This window comes from Moschus berezovskii, chromosome 9 (assembly GCF_049115385.1).
Source record: "Moschus berezovskii isolate FMDL1 chromosome 9, NW_MosBer_1.0, whole genome shotgun sequence".
Classification (NCBI taxonomy): domain Eukaryota; kingdom Metazoa; phylum Chordata; class Mammalia; order Artiodactyla; family Moschidae; genus Moschus; species Moschus berezovskii.
Window position 1 is genome coordinate 85,647,640 of NC_142468.1, and position 15,721 is coordinate 85,663,360.

A 15,721-nucleotide genomic window follows, 5' to 3' on the forward strand; every position below is an offset into this window, starting at 1 on the left:
AATATTCTTTGTGTAATTTATGAAACATTGATCTTATTTCTATATAGTTTTCCTGACATAGAAACAGTTATTAAATTTTTGACACAACAATGTGCTTGTTTGGGTATTAGACGAAAATGCACAATTAACTAACTTGGTAGTAAATACTAGGATCAAAAGCACTGAGCTGTAAACCTAAAGTTGTTACTAATAACCCATGAGATCTAGCACAAATCAGCTAACTTCCGGAACGTGTCAAAGGCACAAGCTTTCAAACTTTGATGTTTTACCCTATAATCCAGCCCACGCTAAAATATGTAAGTTACTGAAACACAGTTTCTTCTCCTAATGTTGAGTTTTATTTTGGTTTTTCCTATTTAATTTTATATTTTATTTTTTTCAGAATGAAATGAATAACCTAAGTTGATTTCAAACCACTACAGTTTGAAAACTCCTAGATTACACCATCTCTGAAATCTCTAATGTTACTTTGATATTCTAACATTAGTTGTAAATGATTCAGTTTTCTATCTCAGGTAGAAATCTTAATTTTAAACAAGTAACTTAGTGAGTGTTAATTAATATTGAAAATCAAAACAAGTTCAGAGGATAAGAAAATTCTAAGATTGCATAATGCCTTTAATATAACTAAAAGCTTAAGTGAAGTGAAGTGAAGTTGCTCAGTCGCGTCCGACTCTTTGCGACCCCATGGACTGTAGCCCACCAGGTTCCTCCATCCATGGGATTCTCCAGGCAAGAATATTGGAGTGGGTTGCCATTTCCTTCTCCAGGAAAAGGAAAAGCTTAAATCGACCTGTTAAATTTCATTTTCAGAACTCAAATATCTCCTCGGCTAATCTATATATTCCAGTAGTCAAAGAGGCTGTATCTTCACATCAAAGAAAGTAACTCCTATTTGACTCCCAAGAACAGAGAAAATCAATAGATGACCAGTCACAGTAATTCCAAGCACTGAGGATTAGTGCCACTCCAGTACTCTTGCCTAGAAAATCCCATGGACGGAGCAGCCTGGTAGGCTGCAGTCCGTGGGGTCGCTAAGGGTCGGACACGACTGAGCGACTTCACTTTCACTTTTCACTTTCACACATTGGAGAAGGAAATGGCAACCCACTCCAGTGTTCTTGCCTGGAGAATCCCAGGGACGGGGGAGCCTGGTGGGCTTCCATCTATGGGGTCACACAGAGTCGGACACGACTGAAGTGACTTAGCAGCAGCAGCAGCAGCAGAGGATTAGCAAAGTAATAAACACTCAGAAAATTCTAGGTGCAAAAAGTAGATTAGAAACAGCTTTACCAATGATAAACACAAAAGTTATTATTTCTTAACGCAACAGTATTCAATGTACATGTCTTATTTAAGTTTTAGCCAAAGAAATCAAGTTTATAATTATGTTCACTGTAGTTATATCTATTTACTAATTGGATGTGCTAAATAGGAAAGAAATTTTTGAATCCCTCAATACAAATATTTTTAAAACTGCATATGAATCACATTGCTGTTTAGTAGTAACTGTGCATTTTAAAAACTAGTATGGTTAACTATCAGTGTAAACATACAGTCTTCAGACTGGATCAATCAAAAACGTTCACACGTTCCGTCATTCTTACAGCTATAGAAATGAGAATGCGCTTATCCTGAAATACTTAGAGCATCGCCTCTATGAAAACTCCAAAATGTGCCTCTTTTATGCAAAATTATTTGCATTTTTAGAAACAAACTGGAATAGCCTCATAGTCAAACAGTTTTCCCACCATTCATTCCTAAGAAAAATCTTAAATTTCTTCTTCCTCAGGCTGAGTATGAGGTCCCTCAATGCCTCTAATAAGTTTAGTCCTGTACCCCTAATATTCAATCAAAATTAAAATTCTCATGAAAAGGAGTTTGGAGTATCTCACTTCACCATTCTGAATATGCTAAAGAATTTTATTTTTTTGAACTGGTCCAAAAAGAGATGTATGACAAAAATAACTTTTTTCTTAATTTTAATTGAAACTACCTAGGTCAAACGTTTCCAAAGAAGGATAAAAATAAAAGACAATGACTGACGGGTATTTGTTTACATTTGCAGATTCTCAGATCTCCTTACATCCTAAAAATACTCCAACAGGGCCAATAATTAGTGTAACTGGTTTGCAACATATTTAGAATAAATTGCATCTTTTTAAAGTATCAAATTCTTTTTTTTTTTTTTTAATTTATTTTATTGGAGGCAAATTACCTTACATTAATATATTGGTTGGTTTTGCCATACATTGACATGAATCCGCCCCGGGTGTACCTGTGCTCTCCCTCCCGAACCCCTCTCCCACCTCCCTCCTCCCCATATCCTCCCTCCATGTCATTCCCGTGCACCAGCCCCAGGCATTCTGTATCAAATTCTTTAAAATTCAGAAGCATGTGAAGATTTATCTTCTGTTAGTTGATGTGCAAAAGTCAGTCTGACATTAACAGGTTCATGCTGGAAGTTACACCAATAAACCATTTCCTTGTTTGAAATCATACAGTGAGATCACCTCTAAGTGACGGCAAAGCTTAATTTCAGAGTAGGAAACCTAATTTTGTTTTAATTTTTATAACTCTCAAGAACATACATGAAAATGGAAACCAGGTTAACAAAGAGGGTCTTTTACAGGCTGGAAATAAATAGAGAAGATTTGCAATAACATGTTGTCTCACTGAAAAATGATTTGTACTATAATTAGCTCAGTAGCCCTTTTTCTACAAAGGTAGTGGAAATTGCCCACTCCAGTCCATCTAGGCAACTATAAACTATAAATCAGTAAAACTTTTCTGAAGTTAAGAGTTAAAAAAATAAAAAGTCTGACCTGGAATTTTAACTCAGGTTGTAACTCTGCAAGATTTATTTGAAACCAAGTGAGTTTGTACATGTTACTTAATCATGACGGTTGAGCTGAATCTGTACCTATGTGAGAACGGCAATGCGTTCTGAGTGGGTTCAGGCCTTGGCTCTGAGTTCTGCGTCATATCAGGTGTTCTCTCATCATCTGTCCCGTTGATGCTTTCTGGTGTTAAAGGAGACTGAAGATCCCCGCCTGCTGATTCCTTTAAAAAGAAACGAAAAAAGGGCATGGGGATTTAAAAAGTGTTACAATTTTGTTAAAATATATAAGATCATCTGAAAGTTAAAACTGGTATATGCTTACTTATGAAATATGGTCGTATTTCAACTGAAATTTGAATCAAAGACTTAAAAAATGAAATTTAAACAAAAAATTTTAAAGTAAAGCAATGCACAAGAAAACTATCTAAAATGATACAATTTAAAAATGTAAACATACAATTTAGAAATGTAGCTTCAAAGAACTAAAAAACTTTCAGGTTATATAAGCAATTAATTGGCTAGATGTTCAAATAATTATTTGAGAAGAAAAAGAAAATGAGACAAAACTGCAAGATTATTATTTATTATTTGTGGGAGGATAGGAAGAGAAAGAATGAAATCTTAAGTCTCAACTTTACCTGCCATAGTTTTCAGTTCTAAGAGTCATTTAGAAAAGTAATTGGAAATATTCCTGCAACATTATATACAATGTTAGTGTATTTCAGCTTTTCTTGCCTGCTACTCATAATGAAATTATTCCTCCTTGCAAAATTTCCTGTTTTATTTCTATCAAAGTTATTCCACTGGAAAATAGACGGAATTTAAAACAAAGCTCACTCTGACACTTACTCTTACGACTGTCATCACCAGATTATCTAAATTTGATATTAGAAATCAGAATGAGAAGTCATTTGACAAACCCATTAACCAGAGACGGTCCCAGCAAAAGATGGTTAAAGAGCAGCTTGGTGGACCCCTTACAATCTCTGACCAACAAAACTTCAAAACTGAAATATTAGGCTAAGTTAGGCAAGAAAATGAAAACATAAGTGTTCAACAGGGGAGTCTGGGGATGGTCATAATTTGTCAACCTGAAAGAATGTAAGATCTCCTCAAATAGAAACAAGATGAATATGTGTAATATAGAAAATTGCTTCTAACTAGAAAAAGAGGATGATATAAGGAGATATCTAGATTATGATAATTTATATACTTTATATAACAATTATTCGCAAAGAGTCGGACACGACTGAGCGACTGAACTGAAATGAACTGATAACAATTATTACTCATGGAGAAGCACTAGAAAGAAATGTGGAAAATATTAATGTGGTGAGATTAACTTTCTTTTCTGAGGCTTCGGTTTTATACCGCTCAATGTGTTTTATTTCAAATTTAAATATTTTAACTAATAGTACCATAATGCTATAAATTATACAAACTATCAAAAGATCAAAAGACTCCCTTCTTGATTCCACATCCTCACCTATTTTTCAATTATTAATGGAACCTCCAGTTTGACATTTAATTTTATTCCTTTTAAATCTTTCTTCTGAATCTACTGTTTCTATTAACTGACAAGTCGATGCACTAATAGTTTGGAGTATATTATGACAACATGAAATTGTTTTACAACAAAGTCAAATCCTACTGAGAGACCAGTAACCAAAATGACTATCTCTTGATCAATCATGGGCCATATCAATTAGCCTGGAACAGTTTTCAGCAGCCAGTAAGAAACCATGAGGTATTCATATTTGGTTTCAATAAGTCAGGAAAATTTTTTCTCCAAGAAAGGCCAAACTAAAATAATCCAAGTTGACTGTCCAATCAACTAAACAGCAAGTTGGCCAAGAACTGATTCAGTGAAAATGACAACAAAAACGAACTGCCTTGTTAACATGAAAGAGCACAACGTGGATCAGCAACAAGGACCTGCTCAAACTGGTTGACAAGAGCGTAAGAGTGAAAGGAGATTAGGAGTAAAAGAGAGAGAGGAGGAGTCGTCTGATTTCTGGTTCTTAGGACCTTCTGGAACGAAGTAAGAAAGTTGATGAGGCACGCGTGTTGGGGAGGATAGTTCTGCTGATGCCACTGAAGCAGACTGTCTCAGAGACAAGCTAAGAAGGAGAAAAGGAAGAAAGGGACGCAGGTTGCTTTTCTTCCAGAGGCTCAAGCATTCGCTATATTTAACAAAGGGCTTATTTAAGTTACCCTAGACGCTATATCTAAAACGAAAACAAAAGCCCTGAGCATATTTTATTTTTAAGGATGCTTGTTAAAAAAAAAAAAAATCAACATTTGCTCAGGAGAACAAGAAAGAGTTCCAACAGTACACAAGGGCAATGAAATGACTTTGCCCTCCAACTACTCCAACTGCCACAGAGGCAGCCAAAAGTATGTGTGAGACCTTCTAGAAACTTTACATATGCTAAAAATAGCACTGTGAAACTTGCTTTATTTAACGTATTCCAAATATCTAGTTGTTTTTAAATTCTGTGCAGTTTCCTATTCAACTGTAGTTATTCCTTAAAAACTTTAACTTCCATAAAACCTACATTTTATATCTTTAGATCAAATAGCAAAATAAAAAGCATGAAGCATATTTGGCAGAAACCAATAAAGTTCTGTAAAGCAATTATCCTTCAATTAAAAAATAAACAAATTTTTTAAAAAAGCATGAAGCATATCTGCTAGACAATAAACTGAAAAAGTAGGATAATTTCTCTTTAGAAAGGGATTCCTAAGCTAATATGGTTAGCATGTCTATAGTAAATGTTTAAGGGAAAATATATCAAATGATATATTCTTTGATCACAGTGATAAAAAATAAAAACTTGGCATTTTAAAATATGAGAGTATCAAGGAAGCCAAAACTAGAAGATATGACCATATTATAAAAAAAGAAACCTGAGCAAGGATGTAAAAGATTCAGAAAGTGCTTAAGAATTCTCTTTTCTCATTTATGAAGTGGCAAGAAAGCCCTCCCCTGAAAAAAGCAAAAAGTCCCAGAAATATCTTGAATCACATGGGAAAGAAATGACGTTGGCTCTCACTGCAGGCCAGGCCTTCAGGGTGCTGTCACCAGCCTTCTCTCAGGTGTCTGTTCAAATGTATGTGCCATAGCAGGAGGGTGGGGTGTCAAGGGTTAGCTCTACTTGAAGAAAAACAAATATCAGGAAATTGCAGACAATCAAATTTGGTATGATTTATGTAAGAAAGATTCATAATCAGGATTAAAGACACATATCTGCACTGTTCTTATTTTGGACTTCCCTGGTTCAGTGATTAAGAATCCATCTGCCAATGCAGAAGATGCAGGATCTGGGACCTGGGATCAATCCCTGGGCTGGGAAGATCCCCTGGAGGAGGAAATGGCAACCCATTACAGTAATCTTGCCTGGGAAATCCCATGGACAGAGGAGCCTGATGGGCTACAGTCCATGGGGTCACAAAGAGTCGAACACAACTCAAAGAAAGATTCATAATCGGGATTAAAAACATATGTCTTCACTGTTCTTACTTTGGAGAACAAATAATTATATGAAGAGAGCTCTAGCGAATCTTTCCGAAGGTTGTACATGTTGTTCTTGTAGTATTTGGTTCAGTAAATATGAAACTTGTCAAATGATACTATGACTAAGAAGGTATCATATTTAATGTACAGGCATTCACTAAAGAAGGTATATTTTTGGGCTAGATATGTAAGTAATATAGTATAGGACAGTAACAGGTCTAAATGCAGACCGCCTATGAAAAAATCCATTTATACCAAGAAAATCTAAAACACTCAAGATTTGTTGCATTTGAAATTTCCTTAATACATGACATAGTTCAAACCTCTGACCTTATAGATTCAAGAACCACTGCCCAAAGAGATTAACTGACTTTCATAGGATTGAATAGCTAGTCACAGAGGTTCTAATAATCACTTACAAGAAACCAGTGCCATTTGGGCAAATACAAGTTATTGCTAAAATGAACATTTTTAAAATTATGACATTTACAAAAAAAAAAGAAGAAACTGATTTTCTCTGAATACACACAGTCACACACACAGAATCTATTTTTTCTATAAAGTGAATTCTAAAAAATCTTGAGGAAAAAGTTAAGACATACTAAATATAAATCAAGATAGCTACTACAATATGTTCAGTGCTACACAACCTGACATATTAAATGGAAAAAAATAAAAAGCCCATGACTTTTGCTTGGCTGCAAACAAGTGATGAAATTAAACAGATTTTACTCAATTTAAAAGTCTTAGTCAACTGACAGCTAAAAGTTAATTTTTTTCAACTCCAGTGAAGAAACATTTGGATATTATTTGATCATATCCCCCCTTTCTCTATTAAGTTAACTGAAATACAGTATTTTGCAACTGTGAACTTCGTAAGAAATTTCAGGTTTAAAGTCAATCACCACTCTTGATTATATATCATTGACTGTTTAAGAGTCCCATGGAAACATGAGAACATAAGATCTCCAACAGAGAAAAAGTTTTAAATTAAAACCTATTATTTAAAGAGAGATGTGAAAGAACCTGACAACTAGCATGCGAGCCCATGTATTCCTAGAGATGTTACCTTGATGGAGGCAACATGAAGATCATGACACAATCACACATTTACACCGAGTGTACAACCTTAGCTCAAGAGTCTAAGAGGGAACTGGCTAACTCTGCTCTAAATGCCAGACTCCTTTCATCACAAGCCTGTAAGGGGATGGAAAGATTTATCTACAGCAGTGTTGCTCAGAGTGATTCTCCAGATGAACAGTCCTCAGCATCTCTTGGAAACCTGTTAGAAATGCACATTCTAAGGCCCTATCTCAGCCCTTCTAAATTTAGAAATGGTTGGGACTCAACAATTTGTATTTTAACACGTCTTCCAGGGGCTTCTGATGTAGGCTAGGCTTTATTTAATTAAGGCATCTGTATTTTTCTAAATAACACTGTCAAGGCTTTATATCATCATCTTCACCATTATACTCACATTACAACTCAACTGTTAACATTAAGCCTTTACTACACACTAAGCACTTTGTAATCCTTACATAATTCTCACAACAACTTTGTAAGGAAATAACTTATTCCCATTTTATGAATTAAAGAAAATACTAACGTGCCTAAGTTCAGAAAACTAATAAGGGTTAGAGTCCAGATCAAAGCTCTAGAGTCTACATTATCACCATTATTTCATGACACTGTCAACATGACATTATCGTTACCATATTTATTCCACCCAACAATCCTGTAAGGTAAGTAATGTAACATTCATGTTGCAGATGTATAAACAGACTTGGATTAAGCAAATTTAGTGGCATATCAGGAGAAGGCAATGGCAAGCCACTCCAGGACTCTTGCCTAGAAAATTCCATGGATGGAGGAGCCTGGTGGGCTGCAGTCCATGGGGTCGCTAAGGGTCGGACACGACTGAGTGACTTCACTTTCCCTTTTCACTTTCACGCACTGGAGAAGGAAATGGAAACCCACTCCAGTGTTCTTGCCTGGAGAATCCCAGGGAAGGGGGAGCCCAGTGGGCTTCCGTCTATGGGGTCACACAGAGTTGGACACGACTGAAGTGACTTAGCAGCAGCAGCAGCAGTGGCATATCACTTCGTGGCAGAAAAAGAATTTATGTCTAAATTTGACCTGAAAATACATATGCCTAACTTGTCTGCAATACAGCCTTGAATAAAAGCAAAAGCTGTGACTATCTACTATTATCAATTATCACATTTAATATCTTGATTCCCTTTGCTGAATTCCTGAGTAATATTCTATTCTCCAGGCAGAGTGTTATTTTAATAGATTGGATTAAACCAGTGAAAATCAAGCTCAAAATGAATAGGTCAGGGTGGCCAGAGATCGCATGATTCAAAGTAAAACAGAAATATTAATGACCTCTGTAAGGGACTGTCATACAAAAAAAGAAAGGAGAAGAAAGAGAAATGAAAATACTTTTCCCCCCTATTTCTCTGGCTTCTGTAAATTAACAATCAGGCTTCAAATATTTTTAAAAGATAAGTGAAGGTTAGAATATATTTTGGTTCTCAAATGCTAGTGTACTTAAGACATTTCTTTACTCATTGTATTTCACAGCCCTTTCCAAACATAAACGTCTTCGATTCCTCTGATGAAAATAAAAGCTTAAAGACATTCCTTCCACCAAAGACAAGCAGGGACCTTAGCAGCAACTTGTAACATTGCATGACTAATTAAACAAAAACAAGTTACAATTAGAGAACAGGAACGAAGTACAATGCCAAAGTGTAATCTATTACAATTTTATTAGAGTCTTTGGAGTATTCTCTTATTGAATGTGCTGGAGCATCCTGTGGTGACATTCACTTGAGGAACTAGAGCCCCCAGTGTGTACCGGCATTAAATTTTAAACAGGCTTTTATATTTAAAAGCATCACTACACTATCACAGCACTTAGGGAGATTCAAAGGAAGTTTCAAAATGATCATTCATGTTATTCCAGGTCTCTGCAAATACAGAGGAGAAATAATGGAGCTTTGGCTTCAATCCAGAGTTCACCTTTAGCCTGTGAGGAAATGTGTACTTTAAGCATACTTAACAGAGCTCTCCTTTCCTCTGAAAATACTCAAAACTCTTTGTACCAGTAGGGTTTACCAAATAGAGTTGGGTGTCAGGGGCAGGGAGGAAGGAAGAGCAAAATATTTTCTACAATGTTCCAATCATTTGGCTAGTCACAAAATTCCAAGGCAATCACTATCTACTTCTTTAAGAAAGTTTTATGTAAATCAGCTACTTACTGACATATTCCACAGAAACATGTGTAACATCCAATCCTTCCTTTTATAAAATCTCCTAAGTATACTTCAAAAACAATTACCCTGGAGAAGAACCCAGTATAAAGCTGAACCTTACCCATAAGATTTCAACTGAAATAAAAATTTTAGAAAAGTCTATTATTAAAAAGCTAAAAGTTACTGGCCTTCTCTGAGTCATATTATTACATTAAAACCTTTGTAAAAGTACTGAAATGTAGCTACTTAATGAATTTTCTTTGGAGATGTAATTAATTTCCAGCTGAAGGAAGACTACAATGGACAACTAGTATAACCTGTTAAAGGAGAAAGCGATACTTTTTAAAAACCTACAACCTGTGGGTCTCAGTGCTGAGATGTAAATGTCCCAACTGTCAGATTTAAACACATCTTAAAATCAGGTAGAACAAACTATATTGTTTATATATTTTAATGTTCTGTATACTGTGATGTCTTGACATCTTAAAAACCTTTCTAGTTAGCCAGTTCTTAGAGATAGCAGTTCTTGCCTGGAGAATCCCAGGGATGGGGGAGCCTGGTGGGCCTCCGTCTATGGGGTCACACAGAGTCGGACACAACTGAAGTGACTTAGCAGCAGCAGCAGCAGAGATAGCAGGGGGCTACAATGGGAGCATGCCTTTGATATGCAAATTAACCACTCCAGGAAATACTCTTCTATGGGCCCCTGCATCTGGGGAGACAACAGTCCAAGGGCAACTGGGAACCGCCCTGCATGAAATCATGCAGACTAGTCAATCCTAAATTGTTCACCCTGCCTGCCATTCCCAAGAGAAACCCCAATACAGGCTCTAGCCTTGGCTGGTTCCCCTGTACTCCTGCTTTCTGCCCTCTGCCCAACCTGAGGAGTCCCTGCTGCCCCCTAGAGGTGTGCCATGCTTCCTGTTAGGGGAAACAATGAAACTGCCCACCCTGGCCAGGCACCATAGTAACATTTGCATGAATTATTTTATGACAGGAGGTCCTGGTAAGGAACATGGAAATAACAAGCCACCACCAACTGGAAGAATTTAAGAAAGGTCAAAAGGAGATGTCACGTGTCCTACCACCTTCCAAATCCTTCTCGTTGCATCCTTCTTGCTTGAGCAATGCATGTACCACCAGGAAGGACCCTGAGTCAGAATAACTGGCCAGAGACAGGCCAGAAACAAATCTCATCACCAGAAAACCAAAGACTGCAAGTCACGTGATGGAGCAGTCCTCCTGGGTTCCCTTTGCCCATCCCAATAAAGTCTCTTGCTTTGTCAGCACACATGTCTCCTCGGATAATTCATGGCTGAGAGTCACAGACGAGTCCACTTTTGGGGCCCGAGAAGGGGATATCCTTCCTGCAACATTTCGAGGACCTGTGAGTACAATAAACTTTTGTTTCCCCAAGCCTCTCTCATGTCTCCTCTTGCAGCCACACTACTGATCATCACAGAAGACAGAATACAGACAACAGGGCAATCTATGCTCTTTGTGTACAACTGTTTTCAAGTTGTTTGCATATTAGAAAACTGACTTTTAATTACTAAACAGATTTCCCCCCCAAGAGATTCTTATACACATTGATATATAAGGGAAAAAATCGTTTCTCCACTATTACAGATTAAGTGAAGAATGCATTTCTATGTCCACTTTGAAAATCACCTTAATTTTGCCATTATTTTTCTAAATTTATCTCTGGCATAAAGTATATCATCTAAAATGAACAAGGAATAGAAATTAGATACCCACCTGTGAAGGTGTACTGGTAAGTTCCATCTTTTCTTGTGATTTCTCCTTTGCTAGTCGAGCAGCTTCTTTAAATTCCTGAAACTTTTCTGCAAACTGAATGCAGAAAGACTACATACATTAACCAAATAAAAATAGGTCTTGATGCCCACTTTTACCCTAATTTTCTTCCATTTTACTGAATAATTGACTTTTACACAAGCAACTTAGTTCTCAAATCAATTACAGGCATAACATGAAAAGGACAGGAAAATAAACCTAATATCAAACATTTGCATACCATAAAGTAGTCTGACAAATCTCATTCAAAAACATTATGATACAACTGAGTTAGAATTTGGTGTCAGCTAGCTTTGCTATGTCCCTCCTTGGCTGTTCAGATATACTTTACTAAGACCAAGGTAGGGGATGGGGGTGGAGGTTGGGAGTGAAATCAGTAAAGATGGGCACACTGTGTTTATCACAGAGAAATTTAAATCACCTAAGTGTCCACTCCTAATCATCTCTGTATCTGGAGCAGGCCTTTAACTTTTACTAGGATATTAACTCTTGTATTACATGAGGCATTTTATTTGCAGCACTATAAACAGTAACATTTATTACTGTTACTGACTGACATTAGTAACTTTTCATTACCAAATATTCCTAAACAGCAGCAGAAAGAAAAAGCAGGTCCCCACAAGGTATTTAAGATTAGTAACAATTTTAAAAATTACTTTTGTGAAATGCTAACTCTTAGGAACTCAAGGTAATCTAATAAATAAAGGTCATGGCTACAAACAGTAACTCTTTATGCACTGAAAGTGGAAATTACTCTCCCACTGTTCTCAGAGAGAATACGCTAAGGCTACAAAATAACCAGATTTTTTTAAAAATTGAAAATCTTTGTGCAACTTTAAACATCTATTAGAGTTGGCAATAAAAACATGAAATTACAGGTCCCTCTCAAACCCGATAAACCAACCCCGATTTCACTTCCATCTAGGGAAGGAAAGCTTTGGAAGGAAAGGCTCATGATACACTGACTTACTGCAGAGAAACAGAAGAAGGTCAAAGTTAAAACTGTTATTATAATAACTTTCCTTCTTACCTTAAACCTGTTACCCCCCACCTATAACTTGTAGATCAGGAAACTTAATATGCATTATTATACTTATCTAATTGAAGATTGTATCATATTACTGTTAAAAAAAAATCTGAATATAGAGCTTAAAAGGTCACATTCACATTGTTGGAAATGAAATAAAAGCAAAACCATAATTAGTCTTTACGTAATTTGAACTAGTACACAAAGTTTTTCTGACACTAATTTGGCATTCCAAGGTAGTTAATGTTTAAAACTCTTCTCAACTTCACAAAGACCCAAGCTGCTGTTAATTTTTATAGACTTAGGTTTCCATGATAACAAAATACCACTTGGAAAGCACTCTAACAATCCAAGCATAGTTGAAATTTTCCTCATCCATCAACCTTAGGAGACCACACATTTCTTCTCAGTGCCCCTGCTCTCCACATTTTGAGAGCACCTTGACGACAACTACCTTCAGAGACTTCTCTAATCTCTTATAATGTTTTGTTTCATGTATGGTTTTTAGTGATAAAAACAAGCCAGAATATTTCCATGCTTGCTTCATTTATGTAAAAGATTATATACTCCTTTGGGCCCCCTGCAAAGCACCAACCTTAATCTTCAAGGAAGTTTGGAAAATAAGTCATAGTTTTGTTATTTTTGGACCAAAACATTCTGAAGAGATTGATCACAAGCTCCTGGAGTGAATAAATAAACTAGGGTTGACTCCAGGAGCTAATGGGTCATTTCCTAATAGTCAATCCACTTTCACAATACAATATTAGGATTCACTACCAGTCAGCTTGGTCAAAAATAACACTAACTTTAATGAGGAAAAACAAATTCTTTAACTATAAACGCCATTCTCAGGAAAAATATCAGATAAGAGGAAACCATATGACTGACAGATTTTAATAAACTATTTCCTTACCACATTAGTTTCTGCCCATAACTTGAAAGATGTAGTTATAAAAAAGAACCAACTTAATATAGTAAAAAAAAATTACTCAGGTTCAAAAATCGTTTCATGCAAGTTTGAGAAATTAATCTACAACCTAGTTCCTTTGTTGTCAGGAAATTCAGCAAGTGTAATATAATAACAGTTTCAATGTTTTTGCTATACGATTTAATAGACAATTTCAAAAGAAAAGTTCCAAAAAGGTTCTGAGTAATGGCAAAAATATTAGAATAAATGTGTAATTTCCTGAGGGGATTCTTTATGGAGGGGCAATGCTTAACTGGATGCCTATGTCCCTGCTTTGTTGAAATACTCTGAGGTTAAAACTCAAACTTTCACCACAGTTCAAGAAATGTATTTGGAGAATATGGTGGGTGTAAGAGAAGCAAAATTAGGCAACACTTGTATGTCTTAATCATCTTACAGAGAATGACTTAGAGTCACCAAGACGAAAGTTAAAACAGTCATAAAACTGAGCTTTCAACTCTAATTTATATTAAAGAAAAGATAACAAAAGCACTTGAAAACAATGTTAAGGAAGTTTTACAACTAAAACCAAAGGAAAGAAAGATTATTTTAACTACTGAACGATCTAATTATAACTAAATCAATAAATATTCACAAAAGTATAAGATTTTTTAAAAAGAACTAATTTTTAAGAATCTGAATGATTTCTATAATGAACAGTTTGGGTTTAACTTAAGTATTAACAGTGTGCATCTAACAAGAGCCTAATTACCCTGCACTTGAGCAATTTCAGTTCTCAAGTCATCGGATCTGATGTATACCAAAGCATATATAAAATATGGTTCAAATGTAGGGTTATTCTTTTAACTGAATACTTCAAACAGAGAAGTTGTAAACATAATCCTTTGTGTCTGGTGAGCACTAAATGTGAAGTATAAAGGTGAGCACTCATCTCCTTGATCATCTTGTTATCCTGACATTGTTTCCTTTTCCTTATAAACTCTTTCTTTGTGACAGCCACAAGAACTCAAGACGCTGGTATGAACATTTGAGGGCTTTTTGCTTCTATACAGGACAACTGTTTTATTTCCAGTATTTTGCCCAGGTGATGCTCTGTATTTTATCAGCCATTCCAGCCATGGCAATTTACTTGGTTGGTTCTGAGAACTCAGGGTGTCTCTTAGATCTTACTCTGTGTTGTATCAGAGAGCGCAGAGTGACTCTCACCCAAATAAAGCATAAAACAGAATTTATATGTGCCTGCTATATGTCAAAAAGATGAAATACCACTATCAGCTTGAGTTTCCACAATTCAGAAGAGTTTGGTGTTTACCTATATTGCAGAACATCAATCAAAGGTGCTACCCACCAAGAAAAGTCCATATTAAAGTGATAATTCCCACCTTTTATTTCCTACCATACCTAGTTAACCACACAAATATCGATACAATACATGCAATCAATGGTGACTGCATTTAATGTACACAACAACGTTTCCAGTTGACAGTGGGATCTACTGATCTCTCACTGCTTGCTCTAAAGTCCTACAGTTGTTCCGAGCATATCAAAGAAATTTCTCCCACATTTTATACTCTCCATTCTCCATTACATGTATAAGACGTCTGACCGGAAGATGCAGATTTCCACTTAGATCTTATGATTTAACTTACTTTCGAAAGATGATGCTCAGAGGAGAACCCCAGTCCATAAACAGTGTTTGCCCTGCTATCGGCCCACTGGCCAAACTTCTGAGATGTTTTAGTAAATGTCATGTTTGGAGTGATGGTGCTGTTAATTATTGCCTGAAAAATAAAGTAAGTATGAGGAACCGGCCAAAAATTCGCAAATAGACAATCAAGCACAGGACTATTCAGTTACATAAAAACTTAGGATTCCTATTGAGCCACAAGTTAAGTATATGGAGAGAGTTAGAGAAACAGTTTTTAACATTATAAGTGATAATGTAGAAATATGGTAATAACAGAACTATAAATACAATGGCACTCTTTCACAAATTTCAACACTTAACAAGCAAAATAAATGTTCCTGTAATGCACAGAATTTTAAAGGTTTATAATGTGGTCAGTGTCTTCTCTTTGAACATTTAGGATTACTACCTATGCTGCAAGGAGATCCAACCAGTCCACTCTAAAGGAGATCAATCCTGGGTGTTCATTGGAAGGACTGATGCTAAAGCTGAAACTGCAATACTTTGGCCACCTCATGCAACGAGTTGACTCACTGGAAAAGACTCTGATGCTGGGAAAGGTTGGGGGCAGGAGGAGAAGGGGACGACAGAGAATGAGACGGCTGGATGGCATCACCGACTCTGTGGACATGAGTTTGAGTGAAC

General features: G+C 36.1%; 1 protein-coding gene across 3 annotated transcripts in view; it reads right to left on the minus strand.

The window, feature by feature from the left end:
• Positions 1 to 15,721, minus strand: part of HOMER1 (homer scaffold protein 1) — a 161,476-nt gene that overhangs the window by 86,720 nt on the left and 59,035 nt on the right. For all 3 annotated transcript variants that reach the window (XM_088839897.1, XM_088839898.1, XM_055437478.2), the window contains 3 exons: positions 15,039 to 15,170; positions 11,378 to 11,470; positions 2,924 to 3,063 (listed from right to left, as the gene is read on the minus strand). In XM_088839897.1, coding sequence (XP_088696023.1) covers positions 2,924 to 3,063; positions 11,378 to 11,470; positions 15,039 to 15,170 — 365 coding nt within the window. The remainder of the gene's footprint in view (positions 1 to 2,923; positions 3,064 to 11,377; positions 11,471 to 15,038; positions 15,171 to 15,721) is intronic.